Below are 14,440 nucleotides of genomic sequence, written 5' to 3'. Positions count from 1 at the left end.
ATTTTTAAGTATTTATTTTTTAGAGCCCTTTTATGGAGAGAGAGTGCAGGCAGCAATGAGTGTTAGGAGTATAAAAACCTTAACTGGGGTAAAAAATAAAGTACTACAGCCATAGATAGTTCCTGAGAATCTTAAAATACAAACAACAACAAACTCCTAAAAATGTTTGTATTGGAATAGGGTTTTTTTTACACATACAGGATGCAATTAAAAGTAGATGTATGTGGCTTATTTCTTTTTCAAAGTTTATCTTGGAAAGCTCATCTGCAGGCAGGATTTGTACGTGCATGGCCTTCCAAAGCCATGGGGTGACCTTGTGGAGGTGGGGCTGAGGTCAGGGATGGTGGTGGGGCTGAGGTCAGGGATGGTGGTGGGGAGATGAGGTCAGGGATGGTGGTGGGGAGATGAGGTCAGGGATGGTGGTGGGGAGATGAGGTCAGGGATGGTGGTGGGGAGATGAGGTCAGGGATGGTGGTGGGGAGATGAGGTCAGGGATGGTGGTGGGGAGATGAGGTCAGGGATGGTGGTGGGGAGATGAGGTCAGGGATGGTGGTGGGGAGATGAGGTCAGGGATGGTGGTGGGGAGATGAGGTCAGGGATGGTGGTGGGGAGATGAGGTCAGGGATGGTGGTGGGGAGATGAGGTCAGGGATGGTGGTGGGGAGATGAGGTCAGGGATGGTGGTGGGGAGATGAGGTCAGGGATGGTGGTGGGGAGATGAGGTCAGGGATGGTGGTGGGGAGATGAGGTCAGGGATGGTGGTGGGGAGATGAGGTCAGGGATGGTGGTGGGGAGATGAGGTCAGGGATGGTGGTGGGGAGATGAGGTCAGGGATGGTGGTGGGGAGATGAGGTCAGGGATGGTGGTGGGGAGATGAGGTCAGGGATGGTGGTGGGGAGATGAGGTCAGGGATGGTGGTGGGGAGATGAGGTCAGGGATGGTGGTGGGGAGATGAGGTCAGGGATGGTGGTGGGGAGATGAGGTCAGGGATGGTGGTGGGGAGATGAGGTCAGGGATGGTGGTGGGGAGATGAGGTCAGGGATGGTGGTGGGGAGATGAGGTCAGGGATGGTGGTGGGGAGATGAGGTCAGGGATGGTGGTGGGGAGATGAGGTCAGGGATGGTGGTGGGGAGATGAGGTCAGGGATGGTGGTGGGGAGATGAGGTCAGGGATGGTGGTGGGGAGATGAGGTCAGGGATGGTGGTGGGGAGATGAGGTCAGGGATGGTGGTGGGGAGATGAGGTCAGGAACGCCGCGCGTGCTCCTGTCCCTGGGAGGTGTCTGGCAGGTTTGGGAGAGGAGCTGCCTGATTCTGAACGTGTGTTTTGATTTACAGGTTTTCGAAGCTTGAACCCTCCACTGACGATTGTACGCAAGACCTTTGAGTCCACAGAAAATCCAGATGATTTCTTACCCTCAGTAATGACTTGTGTGAACTATCTCAAATTGCCAGACTATTCAACCATTGAGATAATGCGTGAAAAACTCTTGATAGCTGCAAGAGAAGGGCAGCAGTCATTCCATCTTTCCTGATCACCATGAGAAATGCAATGTCTGCCTGTTACAGCAAAAGAGAGAAACTCATGATTCTTTTCTAAATATATCACCTGAGTCAAGGAAACGTGTTACGCCTTCTTGTTGTAGAAAAGCGGCTTGCAGATTATAAACAGAGACACTTGGTTGGTATTCATTAAAGGCCCCTATGGACTTAAAGTGATCAGGCCCTAAAAGTTGTTGTGACAAGGTTTCTTTAGCAAGTTCTTGTTTAAATTATCATTTATTCGATGAGTGAAGTTTTTAACTTGCTTTGCTGTGTGAAATTTAAAAAGGGATGTTTTTCCAGGCTGGAACAATAAATGTCGCTGTGCAGTTTAATACTGGGCTGTGTGTATCCATCTAGCTAAGTCTGAAGTTTTTCCTCCAAAGACAACTTTTGTACATAAGTACAGAAATTAAAATACACCATGTATTTGACGAATCTAGTTTAGTAGACTAGTTCTGTGTAGCCTCACCTGCCTCTAATTTTACCCATCCTCATGTATTGTCTGATGTGCAATTCACTTGGTTCTTTTTGTGTGCAACATTCAACAATTATTATGTTTTTGGTTAGCATGAGCATTTAACTGCTCCATGCTTCTTTCTCTGATTAAGATAATTTAAATTTTACTGAAATCAAATATATATTGTCAATATAACTCAGCCTTTGTAACTAGGTAGAACCTTTCTTCTAGCATAGTTTTACTGTAGTGGTAGGATATAATGGCGACAGTCGTTCCCAGTCGGCGCTCCAGAGCTGTTTACACAGTGATTCAGGCAGCAGAAGCCTCTTACTGGAGGCAAGGAAGAATTTTTTCTTTCGTGTAGTTGAAGTCCAACAGCTTGGGCTGGCCAGTGTGTATTGTGGTAAGGCCAGAGCATTTCGAATTGATGTGAAGTTTTTGAAAAGGCAAATTAGTTGTTTCATTCCCTGTTTGAGTAAACAGTTTTCTTGTTCTTAATCTAAGTTCCTGGTTAATTTTGTAATTTTGTTGTTTTTTTTTTTTTTTTTTTTTTTTTTTTTTTTTCTCTTTCCCCCCAGTGCTAGCTTGGAACAAACAGTTCAGCCTTTGTCTTTTGACACAGATAAAGCACCTGTAAGCAATGCTCTGTCCAACTGTTTTATGTGCTGATTTCTCAAATCTGCAATAATTTACTTCATCAGGTTAATGTTTTTACCTGAATATAAATAAAGAAGTTTGCTTCACCTTTTTGTTCATAGTTTTGTACTGTATGCCTAAAGCTCAATTATGTAAATTACTGTAATGCAAGTAAATCATCCTAAATCTACTTGGCTAACAACCTGCAACTTGTGGATGATTTACTACTAAAACAAGACCTTTTAAGACCTCCAACTCAGAGGGAAATTTTTTCCTTTCTATGGGTTCAAAAAACGGGCAATTACAAATATTCCTGAGATGTACCTGCTACACAGTTAATATCTATGAAAATGTGCTAGTTAATTACTTTTATTCAACTTTGAGAAATCAAAATTCATTTCAGTGCTTAGAAATTGTTAAATTTTGGCTAATCAGGCTAGTATTTCCCCTAAACTAACAAGTTTTCTTTTATCCAGCTGAAGAACTTGTACTTCCAGAATATGTAATGGACATTCTTCCAGTGACCATACCAGTGCCACTGAGATGTAATCCAGATCTGTCATGACCATGAGTAGAATGTGAAATCCTTGCACAAAGAACCTGATAAACTGAACAGTTTTTACTACCGTATTAAAGCTGAACGAAGGCACTTCACGCTGTACATATAATAACGGTAGCGCACACTGCGCCATAGTTTCCATTCAACTTCAAGGCAGTGTTCAAACTATGGACTGGTGTTTAAATTGTTCTGATAACTTGATCAAACTGAGCACAAGTGTTTATAGTGTGTGGATAGCAATTTGTTCATTTTCTAAGGTTCTATATTTTAAAAAACAACTGACTTGTGTAAAAAAAAAAAAAAGAAAAAAGCTAATATTTTGTATTAAAATATCCTGTGTATTGATACTGTTTTTTACCCATGTTGTCTCCCTCTAGAATCTGGCTTCATCGACTGTGAAATTTCCAGGAGCTTTCAAATTTGATACGTAGCCTTTGCGTAACTGTTGCAGTGGGAAAATGAGTTCTTGGTTGCCTGTTTTAAAAAGGAAGGCAGAAAACAAGTACCTGTAGTGATGATTTTGGTTGTTGGTCACTTTCAGCACAGACTCTGAGGATTTAGTTGGCCTTGGGTGACACTTGGCAAGCTGCCCTTGGTAAGGAGAAGTGTGCTAGAAGAGCAGTCTGGCTTAAAAGAAAGGTAAGGATAGTAAATTGTAAGAACAAACCCAAGAGTCGCAGTTCACGTGGCTGCAATGCTTTCCTGCAGACAAATGTAGTGTCTGAGAGTCGTTCAGAAGATGTGGAGGGGTGGGGCAAGATGTTAGGGATTCCTCCTTTTCAGGAATTTTGGATTAAGGGAAGACCTCACTAAAATCGACCATGGGTGTGTGCAGATGGCAGCTGAGGGCTGTGCAGCTCTCAGAAGGATATGTAGTCATCTTAGTACTGCACTGCTTTGTGTATCTTTACAAGGTATAATAAAAGGTACAGTAAGAACTCCTGTTTTTTAAAATAGATTTTTTTTTTTAGCTCAGTAAGTTCGACTGGTTTTAGATAACACCACCAGTTTCTATTTTGGATGAGTTTCATGTCCTTCCAAATTTACAAGGGCAGCAAATAACCATTCATGAACAAAAGTGCTATCCAAGCACTGACAGCTGCTGCTGAACTCGTTCAGTAACTTTTATTTGTCGTTGCATGTTGCTTCATACTGAAATCTCTTGTGTAGGGAGCACTGAAGTAGTGTCCCATCTGACATGTATGAGTTACAGTGCTGCTTCATATTCTGTAGGAAGATGCACAAGAATCAAATTATGTGTAAAATCCCCAGGCCAATTGCCAAACTTAATCAGATACTCAAATTTCCATATGCAGTCTGCTTGCATAATTGAATTGCCCAGATTCTTCCTTCTTTCCCCAAAACCATGTGTATTTGTTCCTCTTTTCCCGTTCCCTTCTGAGCTCTGCTCTGCTGGGAAGGTGTGGGTGCCTGAGGGCAGGGGCTGCTGAAATTCCAAGGGTTGCATCACTTGTGCCCTGTCTTCTGGCCACTGCTGGAGCTAGGTCTGTCATCTGTGGAGCTTCTGGGCCTTGTCTCACTGTTTTCAGCAACCTGAGTAATCCCAGTTCCCATCCTCTGAGCAGCCCATACCCCTGCAGGGGACTTTCTAGCAGGAAATCAAAGTCTTCCTGGTTTTAATATGAAGGTGCCTCCCCCAAGCCAAAACTCTTTTTTGTGTAGGTAAAGCTGTTGGCAGAATGGAGGAAAAAAAAAAAAGCTTTGCTGGAATAGATTAGAATAAAAAGTTTGGAAGGGGAGATAAGTATCAGCAAGATTTTGTCTTTTCAAGGCTTGTCCCATCTTTCTCATACTCTTCTCTTCTAGTCTCATAACAGCTTTAACCAGAAAACCTCTATGCTATGCAATCTCTTCCTGTGATCTTGCAGGAATTTCATAGTGTGTTCCCAGTTTGATATATCTCTCCCCATGCATTGTGGGCTTTGGTAGCTTTTCTCTGATGATTGTAGGTGGTTGCTCCAAGAGTAGGAGTAATTGCCCCAGCCCAGTGGAGCAGCACAAGCTGCAGAGTCACAGTGTTTGATCAGAATGTTGGTGCCTGTTTATACAGCACATAGGAAACAAATTCCATAGTTCTGCTGCCTGTGATGGACAGTGGCTGGCTCAAGGAATTGCTGCATCAGTGGGCTGCAGTACAAGGTACCTTTAGAGGAACATCATGTGCCTGTCTGCTGGGACTGAACTGTGCACCCATTGATCAGGTATCAGGCTGCTTTGGGGGTGGAGGAGGAATGGGTCTTGAGTCTCTTCTTTTGCTGTGTATATCTGGGGAGTCATGAAATCTCAGACCGTAAGTGGGAGAACTAAGCAGAGGGGAAATAGCGAAGACATCCAATATTTTCAAGTTCCAGCAAACTCTAGACCTAACTTAGCAGCAACTTTCTAAAACCTGGTTCAAAGAGGAAAAAGAAAAAACCCAGCAAAACGCCACGACAAAGAAGACCTAAACCAAAAAGCCAAACCACCTTAAAAGGAGTAATTGGAAACATGGAAGTGTGCTTCTCTCCCAAAAGGAGTAATTGGAAACATGGAAGTGCTTCTCTCCTACCCACTGTCCCCAAAGGTGGGAGGAATTCCTGACTCTAGCTAAGGGGGAAATTGTCTGGTTCAAGCTGTAAGCAGCATATTAGGGTCAAGCAACACGTGCAGGGGTTGGGCTGGTTTTTTGGTCTTGTCTGTCTCTATCCTGTTCCTCCTCCTGACCCCACTTCAGTATTATGCTGAGGTTATTGCTAAGACTTTGGTCTTGTCTGTCTCTATCCTGTTCCCCCTCCTGACCCCACTTCAGTATTATGCCGAGGTTATTGCTAAGACCCCATAAAAACCAGAAGTAGATAAGACTGGGGGAAATCAGACAGCAGCCACCGTGCCCTCGTCTGAGAACAAGAAGAGGTGAAAGGAGGAGGTTTCCCGTTGTAAAGATAAGCTTACACACAGTGTATTCTTACACACTGGGAGCCAAGGAAGGGTCATGCTGTGGAGATAATTAAATATAATGCAGTGAACCCATTTAACAGCTATTTCCTGAATTATTTTACTCTTTTAGCTGCTATCCAAGGTATTCTAGGCTAAATACAGGCCTGGTCTGACTGCAGCTCTGCTCTTTTTAGGACATCTTGCATGCAGGAGCCTCTTTGGCAGTCTTGCAGTACAAGCAATGATCCAGAAATAGTTAGCTGATCTAGGAGGTGGCATTTTATTCCCCAGCCTCTTATAACCTTTTTTTATAGATTATTACTTCTGTGTTTCAAAACTGTCAAGACATTGGCTAAACAATGAAGATGATCTACCTGATTTTTTTTTTTTCCCCCCCACAGTGTTTCCCATAGTCTGGGCTATACTTCACAAACAAATAGCAGTATTTAATCTTTATGCCTTCACTTTGTAGCTTGGCATGCTTAATTTACTGAAAGTGTATTGATGCTACTAATCATTCAGAGGGTTTCCCACAGTCCTGTTATTTCTGTGGTCTGTGATGGGCCAACCCTAGTTCTGGGACACTAAAAGTATAAATGTTATTCAAAAGAGGAAAAAAGTCACTTTAAAACTGTTACTAAACAATACAATTCTTCTTTGTTTAGTAAGGCTGGGTTTTTAGAGTGGTGATCTCCAATGTATGGGCCAGCAGTACTGGCTGCTTCTGCTGGACCAGAAATTAGAGGTAAAGGGAGAAACTGGCCAAAGAGCAGCTCTGGAAGGAGCTGAGCCCAGGGCAGCACTGTGCCCTGGCAGCAAGGGAAGGCAACAGCATCCCACACTGCAGGAACAGGGGCACAGCTGGTAAGTCAGAGGAAGGAGTTATTCCCCTTTGCTTCATATCCCCAGATCTGTCTGTTTTACTAAAACACATAATTCTAAAATGAGAGATCTTTGGAATGTGAAATTGGAACTGTACTCAGGTGTGCACTGGGGCCTGAGCACGGAACAAGGTCGATAGGCATCTTGAATAGACTTGCACTGTTTTGTGCTACATCATTCCCATCAATTTAAATAGTTCAATAGGAGAAATTTATACACAGAGAGGAAAGTTTTCTAAATTTTCCAGTAAAATAAAGTAGTTCAATAGGAGAAATTTATACACAGGAAAGTTTTTTAAATTTTCCAGTAAAATAAATGGAAATGACAAGGCTCTTTGTTGCAGCTGCAGATTACGAGTAATCTCCACTTCAGAGGAGTTCTTCAAATTACAGGTCTTAATTACTTCTCTTAAATGGTTTCAATTTTCAAAAATTTTTCTGGCATCTTATTTCTGGTTTTAATATTGTTTGAATTGGCATTCATCTGTGATCAGAAACAGTTACTCTCTGTCCCAGCAGGTCATTTCCAGTTTTTTCTGGAGTAAGTAGTTAATATGATTTGACAGCAATTATGGAGAGTTGCCATAATCCCATATACAGGATTTTCTAGAAATAGTTTTCACAGGTATTAATGAAAAATAGCATCCTGAAAGCTGCCTAAAAATGGCAAGATAGGTAGAATTAGGAATGTGGAATGGACAAGATAGGAAAAAGTTCTACTCCCATCCCATATGTGAAGTTTGAAAACTGAGCAGATGACCACACTGACATGACCACAGCAGAGCTGTGCACGTCATAGTGATGCTCAAGGTGTTTATGATCATGTTATATAACTTTGCTTTACTGTGTTTGTGTAAAATTGCAAGTTTGAAAACTGAGCAGATGACCACAGCAGAGCTGTGTACATTATAGTGATGCTCAAGGTGTTTATGATTGTGTTAAATAACCAACTTTGTTTCACTATGTTTGTGTAAAATTGTAGTGATACTTACCTGCAAAATATGTTGGGTTTTTTTACCAAAAGCTCAGTTTGCAGAGAAATTTAGCCTTGATCCTAGGAAAGGTATGGGCAAAGGAACAGAGAGCAAGATGCTGTTTGGGATTACATGCCCAATTTTCTGAGACCATTATACATTCCAGCTCTCAGTATAATCTGATAGTGCTGAAAGCTGTGGGAGGCCTGATTTTGAGCTGATGTAGATTCTGCATCTCTATGACAATGTATACAGAAAAAGGTTTAGCAAGAAGATACTGGTTGATTGAAATCAAGTAGGATTCCATTTTGTGTACCCATTATTTGGTGAGAGGTACTTATGAATTCACCAAGCAATCTTTGTTAATGAAGTTTCATATGAAAACTAACAGTGAAAACACCATGGTGGGAGTTAAAGCTAGAAAGACAGCAGCTTGGTGGAGGAAGACAGATGCTTTGTAACCTACCAAGGCTGGCAGTGTAACTCAGCAGCATCCCCCTCTCCCCTGGCAGCACTGGTCTCTTAGCTCTCTCTTTCAAAAGCAAGAGCATCAGTAACATCCAGGAGAAGCTGCATTAGGTAGGCAGAGTGGACAGGACAGCTCTGCAGCCCCTCCAGCCTGAACATAGCAGTGTTAGTAATAGGACAGGGGATAGACTGTACCAAACCAACTTTAGATAGCTGTGCATTACTTCTGTCCTTTGTTATCCTCATCATTGCTGTTATGTACATGATATTTTTACAGTCACTGTCCCCATTCTTGGTTTCCTGTTTTTCGCCTTTCACAGCATATTTTGCAGTAATCTCACACTAAAATACATCCAACTGCTTCCTTCATGCTAATGATTGAAAAGTTTTATCCTTCTGTACTTCTGACCAAATTCCAGTCATGATGTCTGGATAGATAACACCAGGGATGTCCAGATGTTTAATATCTCTAAGTCCAAAATAAGGTTTTTTAGCATTCTTCCAAGAGATTTACTTTTTTTTAAAATAAATACAGCCATGCTCCCTGCCAGCCAGGCCCCAAAAACACATTCTTGCATATTGGATCTGAATGCTTTGTGCTCAGCAGGTCCATCATTCATCATTCAACTGATATATCAGATCCATTACAGAACTGGTATTTTTGTTTAGGTTTCCTGGTTTTTTTACTAGTAAAGACAACTTTGCTTTACTTATTCCCATTCAGGGGACAGATATTCAGACTGTGGCTTTGCTTGTGTCAATCATTTCTCATCTCTTTGTGTATTACTTAGCTCTCTTTTCTTCACCACATTGAATTTAAAGTTCCTGTCTTCCAATGCTCCAAAAAAGAACTGTTGTTCCCTCACCTTTCTTCATCTCAAGCGTGAGCATTTTCTGAGGTTGCCTTGAGCACATAAAAATGAATCTTTAAAAAATGTGTTTACCATAATATTTGCCCCAGAAATGATTATGATAAATGCCAATTGCCATCTAGGCTTATGACTTGTTGCCATGGTTGATCTTGTGTTGTTGTGCCTTTCATGCTCTGTTGTGTTTCTGTAGTGCCTGACTTTGCCCTCTCTTGAGCTTTGATGGTAAGCAGAAGCAGGGAGAGGTTTTTTTTTGTCCTTTCTCTGTACAGCATCAAGCAGAACATGACTGCAAGAAGTGCCTTAAAACTCTTACCCAGTCTGGAAATAGAAGCAAAAAATTACCAGCTGCCATCTATTTACTTTCTAATCTTATTTGAGAAAATGAAAAAGTGAATCTAACTATTAAACTTTAATTTGATTGTTATCTAAGGGAAATAATTTCATAGCAGTAATTTAAGCTATCTAATAATTCTGAAATGGAATTAGGCAATTTCAGTTAGTTTGCTATCAATAGAAACACTCTTATCTAAGATATTATGGTTTTTTCTGTTATTTCTTTTAGGATGTCTACTTACTTAATCATGAAAATTCATCTGTTCACACCTGAACCAATGTGAAGATAAGAGTAATATATGATACTGTGTAATAATGTCTTTTACACTTCACGTTAAGGACATATAATTTTTAAAGGTGTTAAGAAATCTAGGGTTATGTTTGCTTTGTGTAACACAGTATCAGCAAAACAGCTTTCCAAAGAGTGACTCTTCACCTCTCATTCAGTTTCTGTAGGAAAATGAATCTCAGTGCAATGTAATCTTACTTGGCCAAGGCCATTTATGAAATCTACTGAAAAATTCAAGTGAAACACTGCTCTGCAGAGCTTGCCCATTTTTCCTTTGTTGGAGCTCTGTTGAAGTGTGTGCCTTTCCCTCCTGAGCCCCAGGGATTAGGTGTTTTCCCTTTGCTGACAGGTGGCACCAGCACCGAGATGTGCTGTGCTGCTGCTGTTCTGAACACTGAGCTGCAGCACCTCTGCACACAGCTGGAGCTGCCAAATGCATGGCACGGATCAGCTGTGCAATATGAGTCTTTTGTAGTAAGTACTTTGTATCTTGCCTTTTTGACTATGGAGAGTAGAAAAAGAATCATGTGAGACTGGAAAACCAAACATCATGTGAACTATCTCTTGCTCTGCATGCAAAGATAGCACTATGGTTTTCAAGTTCACAGTTTATGTATCTTTATTTAAAAATCTTCAGTGAAGTTGTGAATATCAGTAGCTCAGTTCCTTTGCTTTTTATGACTGTACTTTTTTTTTCCCTCTGTGATTGGTAATATCTGAGGAAAGCAGCAATTTGCTTTGAAGTGCTCAACACCTTGACACTTTGTTCTGCAGAACCAACCAGCATCCTCCCAAAAGCAAAGCTTCATCTATGGGGTACCCCCAATGCAAAAATGCCTGTCTGCCTGATAGAGGCAATTAGTACCACTTGTGCACCCCAGAAGTGTGTGCTGAGTGTTGGGATAACTAGACATAGAGCAGAGCAACGAGGCTGGGGATGGGACTGGAGCACAAGTGCCATGAGGAGAGGCTGAGGGAGCTGGGGGTGTTCAGCCTGGAGAAGAGGAGGCTCAGGGGAGACCTTCTCACCCTCTGCAACTCCCTGACAGGAGGTTGGAGTCAGGTGGGGGTTGGTCTCTTCTCCCAGGCAACCAGCAGCAGGACAAGAGGGCACAGACTCAAGCTCTGCCAGGGGAGGGTTAGGTTGGATCTTAGGAAGAGATTTTTTTCCAGAGAGAGTGCTCAGGCATTGGAATGTGCTGCCCAGGGAGGTGGTGGATTAACCATCCCTGGAGGTTTCCAAGCTGAGTCTGATGTGGCACTTACTGTGGTCACTAGCCCATGGCACTAGGGTTGGACTCGATGATCTTTGAGGTCTTTTCAAACTTGGTTAATTCTATGATTCTATGATCTTTGGAATAGTATGCCAAGTTTTTATGACTTAGATTTCTCATTACTTGAGCAAAAATGAGGACTCCAGTATGTGGATCTCTAGTCTGGAGAATCCTGCAACCATATTCCTTGTGGTTAACAGACACATGAACACTTCAAATAAAAATAAACTATTTACTGTTCCTCTGTTCTTGTACTAGACAGTAGGAATGGATGAATAGTTGTCACTGCTTATTCATACAAAAATGTCTGGTGTGTAGTCATGAAAAGGAAAGCAAACTATTTAATGTGGTTAGTACTGTAGATTTCTATAATTATGTAGTAGTTTCAGAAACAGAATATTAATATATAATTTATTCACCCAGAACTAAAAATAAAGGGAGTAATTGCACCAATTAGTGTGTTACATAGGATCTGCAGTCTGAAAAAATGCCAGGGTGGCATATTCAAGTCCCTCCCTAAGATTCCTGAGTTGAGGTATGATAACTCCTCAGTCACTTTCTGTCTGATAATGTCAAAGACTGAGTGATTCTAGTGCTAAGGCACAGATTAAGAATCTCTATATTTCGTGTTCCCAAGTCCCAAAAACCATTCAGGGCTCAAGTCATTCAGCCACATTTGCATGATGCTGTCTCTGACCTAGTGAACACATCAGACAGTTCCTGTCCTGCTATGATCACTGAAAACACTTAAGAATCTTATGTTCCCAAGTCCCAAAAACCATTCAGGGCTCAAGTCATTCAGCCACATTTGCATGATGCTGTCTCTGACCTAGTGAACACATCAGACAGTTCCTGTCCTGCTATGACCACTGAAAACAGTTAAGAATCTTTATTTATATTTGAATTAGTAATACATTTCACACCAGGTATCTATTTATTTATTTATTGTAACTTACATGCATGTGATTTTTATATACTTTGACATTTCTTTCTAAAGATTTTCATAGTATAAGGGAGAGCCCATATAGTTTTCAGCTTGTTCCCTACAAAGCTTTTTCAGGGATGAAATCACTTCCTCATCTCAGGAGGAGGTGAGTCATGATCAGCACTCAGTTAAACCTGGAGCCTGAAGATTCAGCCTACCAAGGACTCAAGGTATTTTGTGGATCCACATTTATTGAAATAGGTTCATACATTTCTTATTTGAAATAAAAGTTTAGAAGAAGGAAATTGAAGACAGGCCTGGACTGAGCTATTGGCTGCTGCTTATACAGATGTGTAAGAGAACACAGGTAAAGTCACCTTTTTTCAGTCTGTGGATTTGAACTCTAGTGAGGGTGATGTTACTGAGTTATATTAAATTGAAAAACTGGTAAAGAAATGAATACCTGAAAAAGAAGGTTTGAAAGAATAATGGCGTGAAAGAAAAAACCCAACACATAAGTTTTGTATTTGTTGTGAAATTTTGTTTTGAAATTAAAGCACTAAAAGCAGTGCTCTATTTGGGATATTTTTACTGCTGGCTACCCCTTGAGACTCCCAGGTACTGCACTTCTGTGTCTAGGAATCAAATTAAATAATCACCTTTTTTGTTTACCATTCAGGAAGAATAACAAAAGGTACATTAAGCCCTAAACCCTCTAAGTAAATCACCATATGACTTTTTTTTTGTGTGGGATGGGGAGAGGTGGAGTAAGATGTCTACTGATATTGCATCTATCTTTCACTTCTCCTCTGTACAACTTCTAATGTGTGTTTTCCAGTCAACCAGAATATAGATGTCATGTCCTCTGCCATGTGCACCTTGAAATACATAGAAATGAAAAGTCATTTACTTACTGGATATAAATCCCCACTTCTTCAGATGTTTTACTTCCTTGAAGTTCTCATGGCCAAATATTTGTTGTGATAGCTGTCATATTAGGCACATAGTTGGAGTACTGAAACATCTATATAAATTCCAGGATAAAGATTTAGAGGATTCTGACATTAAGATTCTATGCTTTGCACTTGGTCTGGGGTTTGTTTGACTAAAAATTACTGTCTGTATGAATGATATGTTATAAATTATTTTCTTTATTGCTGCTGAAAACTATGCATATTGGAACATTAATATGCATAAAAAGAAACAGCATTTCAAAAAATCATTAGCTAATTAGATAAGCATAATATTTTCTGTTTTAAGGTTAAATGTTTTCTTATTAAAACAGCAATTATAATGCAAACATTGCTTATATATCTGTAAAACACTAATGAAACTGTGGTATGTGTATGTCCAATCTGACTCAGAACACCATGTTGTGTCCTGCTCCGTTAGCTGTGTTGGTTGACTAGATTCTTTTAAAAGTTGTGCTTTTTGGCAATACCATGCTGCTCTGCCAACAGAATTAATTGTCTGGTCTAGCTGTCAGCCTTGAAAACATCTTTTCCAATACTCACCTATAATGTCTTACTACTGAAAAGCCTTAGATATAGACCAGAATTTTTGAACTCTCTGGGGATATAAGAACAACTGAAAACCAGTGTCACTGCATAACTGTCTATTTTGGCATTGTCTTTGTTACAAAGGTTGGTCAGCAGGTCAACACGATTAGCATCAGCCAGAAGCGCAGAAAGAAAGATGGATGAGGTTAGGAGTAGAACATTTTTTCAGATTGTCTGGTTCAAGTGATTTGTTCTGTAAGATATTTAGCGAACCGGCCAAAGGTTGTCATTAACAAGATCTTTCCCAACCTGTGTGGATGGGTGAAGTCCTAAGAGGCTGGAAAAGGACAAACATCGTTATCGAGGAGAACAGATAGAACGACAGCCCTGCTGCTCCAACGTCAAATGCCACAGCAGCCTGGGATATACACAAGTTATTTCAGAGCACTTGGACGGTAACAAGGAGACAGGTAGCAGCCTCTGTGGACTTCTCCAGAGCTGTGGCCGGGGTGGGCTGAGCGGTCTCGGCGCGGAGGCAGCAGAGGGAGCCGGAGCGGCACGAACCGCACGGCCAGAAGGGCTGGAGGAGCAGCCCCAGCTCCGAGGGGCAGGCTCTGAGACACCCTGCTGAATTTTCAGTTCAATTAGCATCTCCAGTTATTTCTGCTCCTGATACAGCTTTTGGCCGTATGTGAAGTGTGAAGGCTCATTGAAAACTGTAGCATGTTGCTGTCAGAAATCCTCCCGTACCCTGCAATAGAGATGTGAGAGAAGTCGTTAGTGGTGAGAAATTA

The 14,440-nt window shown here is 41.2% G+C and overlaps 1 protein-coding gene across 1 annotated transcript in view; it reads left to right on the top strand.

The window, feature by feature from the left end:
- TRIP12 (thyroid hormone receptor interactor 12) overlaps positions 1-1,874 on the top strand; it is a 37,580-nt gene extending 35,706 nt beyond the window's left edge. Inside the window, exon 39 of the mRNA XM_009071395.1 lies at positions 1,336-1,874. Within this exon, the coding sequence (XP_009069643.1) occupies positions 1,336-1,532 (197 nt within the window). The 3' untranslated portion in view covers positions 1,533-1,874. The remainder of the gene's footprint in view (positions 1-1,335) is intronic.
- The last annotated feature ends 12,566 nt before the right edge of the window (positions 1,875-14,440 follow it).

Source organism: Acanthisitta chloris, unplaced genomic scaffold, assembly GCF_000695815.1.
Source record: "Acanthisitta chloris isolate BGI_N310 unplaced genomic scaffold, ASM69581v1 scaffold4613, whole genome shotgun sequence".
NCBI lineage: Eukaryota > Metazoa > Chordata > Aves > Passeriformes > Acanthisittidae > Acanthisitta > Acanthisitta chloris.
Note: the sequence above shows the minus strand (reverse complement) of the source record. Positions and strands in the feature narration are given on the sequence as shown.